Source organism: Corvus brachyrhynchos, unplaced genomic scaffold (assembly GCF_000691975.1).
Source record: "Corvus brachyrhynchos isolate BGI_N302 unplaced genomic scaffold, ASM69197v1 scaffold671, whole genome shotgun sequence".
Classification (NCBI taxonomy): domain Eukaryota; kingdom Metazoa; phylum Chordata; class Aves; order Passeriformes; family Corvidae; genus Corvus; species Corvus brachyrhynchos.
Genome location: NW_008236441.1, coordinates 122,417 through 129,400, shown reverse-complemented (window position 1 = coordinate 129,400; position 6,984 = coordinate 122,417). Strand labels below are relative to the sequence as shown.

General features: G+C 55.7%; 1 protein-coding gene across 7 annotated transcripts in view; it reads right to left on the bottom strand.

Annotated features, from left to right (window-relative positions):
- Window positions 1–141: 141 nt before the first annotated feature.
- The window catches only part of MLPH (melanophilin), a 39,823-nt gene continuing 32,980 nt past the window's right edge, over window positions 142–6,984 (bottom strand). For 4 of the 7 annotated variants that reach the window (XM_017747113.1, XM_017747115.1, XM_017747117.1 and 1 more), the window contains 7 exons: window positions 5,092–5,247; window positions 4,892–4,984; window positions 4,619–4,684; window positions 4,404–4,461; window positions 4,272–4,301; window positions 2,732–2,829; window positions 142–2,404 (listed from right to left, as the gene is read on the bottom strand). In XM_017747113.1, coding sequence (XP_017602602.1) covers window positions 2,378–2,404; window positions 2,732–2,829; window positions 4,272–4,301; window positions 4,404–4,461; window positions 4,619–4,684; window positions 4,892–4,984; window positions 5,092–5,247 — 528 coding nt within the window. In that variant the 3' untranslated portion in view covers window positions 142–2,377. The remainder of the gene's footprint in view (window positions 2,405–2,731; window positions 2,830–4,271; window positions 4,302–4,403; window positions 4,462–4,618; window positions 4,685–4,891; window positions 4,985–5,091; window positions 5,248–6,984) is intronic. The other 3 variants (XM_017747114.1, XM_017747116.1, XM_017747119.1) reach the window with 1 other exon arrangement.

Here is a 6,984-nt window from a genome sequence, read left to right as displayed (position 1 = left end):
AAAGTCATCCCTGCCCATGGCGGGGAGTGGGAGGAGATGGGCTTTAAGGTCCTTTCCAACCCAAACCATTCTGGGATTCTATGGGAAGAGAAAGGAGCCTTCACTCAAGTGTGCTGAGAAACAGACACTGGGAAAGGGGTGGGCGGTTCTGGACACAAAATTGGCTTTATTGCATGATTTAGTGTACATTTATTATAATCTCTACACAGGCAAATGGGTCAGGAAACCAGCAAAGAACAACGTGGGTGGCTACTGAACAACACCTTGGTCTGCACTGCTGAGGTTCCCCGTGAGGGTCCCTGCACAGGGGCAGGTGTGGAAGGACTTTGAGTCATGGCTGAAACCAGACAAGCAAGAGATGGGGTTGGGGTGAAGGCTGAACCCTGAGAAGGGTGAGTGCAAACCCCTCGGATGATCTGGTGGAGCTCCCTTCTGCCAGCCAAGGAGCTGCCATCCCAGCACAGCCACTAGCTGGATCCAGTGAAGCCACAGTGTCCGGGAGAGTTTCTGCAACAGCAGAGGTTTGCACTTATCCTTTTGAGCTTCAGGCCAGAAGGACTTAATTTTAAATTAAGAAACTGGTTTTGCTTCCAGCTGGGAAGCCCAGACTATGGATTTACAATACTCTCTGGGATGACCACAGGACTAATTCCTAGGCAGTTAGCAGCCTCTACTACTACCAAAGCCAAACGAATGTGCTGCTTGCATGAGAATTCACCCTACTGCTTGTAATTAAAGTGGTTTTAACCCAGATGCACAGGAATTGCCTAAAATGATCCAGCCTGGGTGGCCATGGAGGGAAAACTGTCAGCACAGGTCTGACATCCCTGCTCCAGCTGCGAGTGATCCTCCCCACTTCGCCCACTGGGCAGGGAGGGAAGGAGGGAGGAAAGTGGGGGCTACACAGGACAGGGACTGAGCAAAAAACCTCTTCCAAAGTGACCTGCAAGAGAAAGCAATCCTCTTCCCATCCTGATGCTCTGGTCACAGATATGGGGCCAGTACTGATCCACTGGGCTTAGTGGATGTGGAGAATTGAATGTTGGGGGAAAACAAACATCTTGGGGGATCTGGGGGAGGCTGATGCCAGGGGTCCAGGGCCGCTGCAGCCCCCGAGGGTCATCACAGCCCCTCCAAAGCACGGGATGGGCCTAAGAGGGTCTACAATGCCATCACCAGGGACAGGGGACATGCTCATCCACAAAGTGCACCTTGGCAGGGGCTGACCCCTCTGTGGAGCAGAAGAGCACCTACACTCTGCTTGCTGGGGTTCTGTGTCTTGCTGATACAGCCTCACATGGAGCAGAGACATTGGTCTGCCATGGCAGAGCACCAGGCAGCATGGGGAGAGCTGGGAATGGCTCAGCAAGCCAGGCAGCCCTTCCCAGCACCCAGGGGCAGCAGCAACAGCCCAGGGCAGCACGTACATCTTGGAGCTGGGACCTCACAGCCACCACCCTCTGTGCTCACCTGCACACTCGATTTCCTCTTTGCCTTTTCCACAGACTTCACTGTCAGCCCTGCAGCAGACAGAGCTGCAATTCGGGATTCAATATCCGATATCTTTCAAGAGCTGGAAAAGCAAACCAATCCCCAGCAAGCCCTCCAGCCTTTCCTCCCACTTTTCTTGCCACTGCTTCCCTCAAGCCTTGCCTCACTCCCATCCCCAGATGGCCACAGCTGCTCCAGGCACATGGCAGAAGCCTCAGTGGGTGTTTGCATGGCTTGGGGCAAAGACCAAGTGCTCACTGGAAGGGAACCAGCACTGCTCTCATCCTGCTTTGCCGCTCAGGGAAGGAAAGCAAAGCTCCAAAGGACATGGCAGGGAGCTGGGAGCAGCATCAGGATGCAAATGCCACCACTGGGATTCCTGGGTCCCCCTTCTTCCTGGGGTACCCCAAGGACATTCCACACTCACTGTCAGCTCCTGTCCCTGCTCACCAGCAGCCTGGGAGAGAGCAGGGACAGGCACTGACAGCGTTTGCCAAGTGAGGGCTGTGTCCCTGGCCCGGTCCCTGTGCTCAATGTCACACTGACATCCAGCTCCCTCTGAGGAGCTCCCTCCTGCTCTGCACCTCTCTGGGCCCCTAGGTTGACCCAGTACCAAAGCACTGCCCCAATCCAAGGTCTCATTCCAGCATTGTCCCATGAGAGCCCCTGGCCACGTGTCTACACCCCAGTGCTTTGCTCCTCTTTCCATCAACTCCCAGCAAGGCCTCCTGCCCATGGCCTCTGGCCTCCTTTCTGTCCAGGGTTTCAGGGAGAGAGAGGGTCAGAAGAAGGAGGAGAAAGTGCTGCAGGGAAGGCGGTGAGAGGCTTTGCTTTGCTGAGGTCTTGTATCTTCACTGAAATGCAGCAGCAGGAAGGTCCCCTCTCCTCAGGACAGGTGGGTCATCACAGGCTTCTGCAGGGCATAAGAAGGAGGAATCTCAGCCCACCACCGTGTCTGTGCCACCCTGAGCCACCCCAGCACGCTCCTTGTCCCTTCTAGCTGCTGCTGCTGCTGCAGGGAGCGAGGCCCTGCCCCATCCCACGGACCACGCAGGCAGCGGGAATTCAAAGACGTTCATCTTTTCTGGGGCTCGTCACATCCCAGACCTCAGGGGGTGACGCCCCGGCATTCCTGCCCTCACCAGACAGCATGGTGAGACCAACACTGAGAGCTCCACCAGCTTGGGGAGAGCATGGGAAGGGACAGGTCCCCCTGGAAGCCACGGGGCTGGGTCCGTACCGCAAAGAGCCGCTCCACCCTCCTGTTCTTCCCGTTGGGGTTCCTCTGCGTCAGGGAGCCGCGGTACACGGAGTTGCGGTCAAAGGAGTCGTCAAAGCCTGCAGTGAGGGAAGAGAGATGGGCAGCAGCACCTCACCCACCTCACCAGAGGTTTCAGAGACCCACCAAGTCACTTGGGATTTACTAATCCCCTGCTGGCTGTGGGTTTGGATGCACCCCGGCACTCCCCTCTCTGGGAGGGTGATGGGAAGCACTTTGGTAACATGGAAACAAGAGCTGCTGCTGCTGCTCAGGTTTCCAGAGCACTGCGTGAGCTGGGTCAGCCTGGCAGCAGTCGACTGCCAGGGCCTCTGCTCTGGAAAGCTCCGTGGCACAGAAAAAGCCCAGTCTGGGAGAAGCTCTCACTGCCCCAGCCTACGACACTCTCTTGACCTGTTAAGCCATCTCCTCTCCTCTGCCACCAGCTCCCATCAGCTGCACCTTTTCAGGCCCAACTTTCCAAGTCACTGACCTGCCAGGCAGGCAGTCAGGAGACCAAATCACCCCCTGGCCCAGCCCCGGCACAGGGGATTAGGTTTGCCTGGTGACGTCTGTCCCCACTGCACATCCCTCTATCTCCTGGCAGGGCTGACGTGTCCCACGGGCTGCCTTTATCTGCCTGCCCTTCGCAGGAAGGAGAGCAGATGACTCCTCCTCAGGGTGAGGACAAGGGACCTTGCCACCTACCAGCCCCAGCCCGGGAAACAGCACTGTTAATTGTCTGTGTGATGGGGGAAATGCCGTTCTACCTCTGCATTAAATGATCTTCCCCCCCTTCCTCTTCCATTATCTGGAAGGAGAGCCACTCTTTCTGCCTTCAAGCTTGTGAGGAGAGATAAGAGAGAAATAGAAAAGTAATTTCCTAATGGGTCTCGCTGCTATTGGTCAGGATGAAACATTTCCAGTGATTGTCCCCCTGCCACATGAACTGCTGTGCCAAGTTTCAAGTCACCAGGTGCTTTGAAGCTTTCCCAAGCTGCTGTTTGTCCATAGCTGGGCCCTGGAGGGCTTCTTGCTCCCCAGCAGAGACCAGTGGCAGAGTCAGGTGGGCAGCAGGGTTGAGATTGATAGAGTCATGGAGTGGTTTGGGTCAAAAGGAATTTGAAATCCCCTCTTGTTCCACATGCCTGCCATGGGCAGGGACACCTTCCACTATCCCAAGTTGCTCCAAGCCCCATCCAACCTGGAACGCTTCCAGGGGTGGGGCATGTCATCCAGGGAAAGATACCTTCCCCAAGATGGCCAAGCAAGGGAGAAATTGCTGTCAGGAGAGAGGATGGGCTTAGGTGAGGCTTTGAGACCTAACAGCCCAAGGGATGCCACAGACAAAGGAATGCAGGTGTGTCTCCCTGGGCTCTGGGGTGGCTGCAGAGAAGCCCTGGTTCTTGGAGGACTGAGCCACCTCGGCCTGATCTCTGCTCTCCCATCACTGTCCCCAGTCCTGCCAGTTGCTGCCTCCTTTCCCAGTTATCCACCACAGGTTTCCCTGTGGCTGTCCTACCAGCAGGCCGTAAGCACAGGGAATCCACAGCTGGATGCAGAGAGAGAGAGAGAGAGAGGATCAGCATCCCCCAAAGCCCAGCCCAGCCACGCACAGGTCCCCATCTCCCACAGGCAGGGCTGTGGTCCTTACTGGTGATTTCCAGGGGACTGTTGAACTTCCTCCTGAACCTCTGCAGTCCGGGCATTGCCTGCAAGAGAAGGGGAGCAGCCTGCTGTGGGGAAGGGACACGAGGGCAGAGGTCCCCACTGAGGCCACTGCTTTGAAGGCAGCCCCGTGGAGACCGCGGTTGTCTCCAGGCTTGGCGCTGTGCCACGTGCACAGCCTGTGATTAAACACACACTCACTTTAATGTCATCCACAGACTCCCCAGGACTGCTGCTGGCAGGACCAGGAGAATGGAGACAGGCAGCCTGTGGACAGAGGAAGGCAGAGGTGTCTCTGGGGGTGCAGAAGGAGACAGACAGCTTGGTCTGCCATGGCAGAGCACCAGGCAGCATGGGGAGAGCTGGGAATGGCTCAGCAAGCCAGGCAGCCCTCCCCAGGGGCAGCAGCAACAGCCCAGGGCAGCACGTACATCTTGGAGCTGGGACCTCACAGCCACCACCCTCTGTGCTCACCTGCACACTCGATTTCCTCTTTGCCTTTTCCACAGACTTCACTGTCAGCCCTGCAGCAGACAGAGCTGCAATTCGGGATTCAATATCCGATATCTTTAGAAGGAGGAGAAAAGACACACAGATGGTGGTTGGAGGGTCTATCAGTGGCTTTGTTTGCCATCACTGGCTGGGCAAAGCATCTCTCAGAGCCAGGGCCTCACCTCGCTCTCTGCCTGCTGCACCTGAGCAGCCGCTGAGGCCACTTTGTCCTCCAGCTCCGACAGCTCCGAGTCTGTAGTGCCGCTGTGCTGAGCCCCTTCCTCAAGCTCCTTCAGGGTCTTCTCAAGCTGGTAGGTCTTTCCAGCAGTCAGGTACACCTGAAATACAGCAAAAGGAAAAACCACATTGAAGAATTAACCTTCCTGGAGTTCTCCTCTTCTGGTGTGACTGCAGCCCCAGATGCAGCAGCTCCTGCCACTCTTTTTTGACTGCCCTCTTGCCTTGCAGTACAGACAGTACCAGTCAGCTGTGACATGGCTTTTCATCTCATTTTGTCCCTTCCCTGGCCTTTTTGAGAGCAATTACCAACAGTGTGAAGTGGTAAGAGGCTCAGTGGGAACACAGGAAGGACCAAAACTCAGTAACCTGCTCGAGAAGCAGCAGAGTCTTGGTGCCGTGTGCTCAGAGGGAGAGAGGTACCCGCAAACCAGCTCACACTGCTGTGTCCTGTGAGGGCAGAGCTGGGAAGGAGACAAACTGACTTTCCAAATCTGCTCAATCTGTTTTAAGGGTGTCTGTGGTGCTGGGAGCAGGGTCAGCCTGCACCACCCTCCCTTTGCTGCCTGGAGAAGAAGGGTAAAAGGATCTATCCCAAAGAAAACTCTGCTTTTACTGCCACTTGTCTCCTCCCAGGTTACTGCAAGGACACAGGTCCAAGCACTGCAGTTTGGGAGACATTAACACATCAGTATGCAATCACATCAGACGTTCAGATGTGGCCACTGTTCTGCTGACCGGTCCCAAAATCTCAGTACTGCTACTGCAATTGCTGCTCCTTCAGCCCTCTCAGCTTTCCCTGGGCTAGGCATTGTGCAAAACTGCCTGGCAGGAGCCCTCTCCGTGCACTGATCTACAGTTCATCCACCCAAATCCCAGCACCACACTCCCAGAGGTCCCACCCATCCCCGTGCAAATCCTAAGGCCACGCACCACCCAACCTGTGAGTCACAGGGATTTGTTGTTGGCCCATCAGACTCTCCCAGTGCCCTCCAAGGTGGGTGGCATGCCTTGGAGAGGAGAACATAGTGGCCAGCCTGCTGTGACTCAGCCAGGATCCCCGAGGGAATGGCAGGATGACACACATCTCCCAGGGCCAGTATCTACCCACCCCTGTCCCGAGCTGACAGCGGCAGCTGCAGAACTAAGCCCAAAGCACACATCCTTCCCAGCCCTTTCACCTCTTCTGGGAGAGGGGGAACCCCAAAACCTTCATGCATCCAACCCTCTTCCCCTGGGATGCTGTATTTGGCCAGAAAGCATCCAGGTGTTGCAGCTCCCTGCTTTTATTTATAAGCTTTCCCCAGTGAGAGATGAGCCACAGAAAAAACCCTGCTCCCCATTGCAGGACGTTTCCTACAGCAAAACCTGACCACCCAGATGGAGATGCAGCTCTTCTTTGAACTGTTTCTTTAGAGCTTGGTCCAGGGCCCTGTGGATGCAATCCATTTCCACAGGGAATCAATTCCTCTGGGTTTATAGTGCTTTAAAAAGTCGTCAGTGCTCCAGGGTCACACAAACCTTGCAGGGCGTTATGAACTTGTCACCTGCACGAGCCCATCAGCCCCAGGCACAAGCAGCCTTAGTGAAGAGGTGGGTCATGTTTGCAAAGCCCTTGATGAAACACAGTGCTGGGGAGGAACTGAAGGAAGTGGGACACAAGTTTTGCTGGAGCAGGGACTGCTCAAGTCCGGCAAAGTGATGCTACAGCAGGGTGGAGACCACGCTCATCACCCAGGGTAAGCAGGAACCAAGGAAAGGGAAACCACAAGACCGAGCATCTGCTGTTGCTGTTGTACCATCCTCTAAGACCAGACTCTTTAATCCCTCTGCTGACC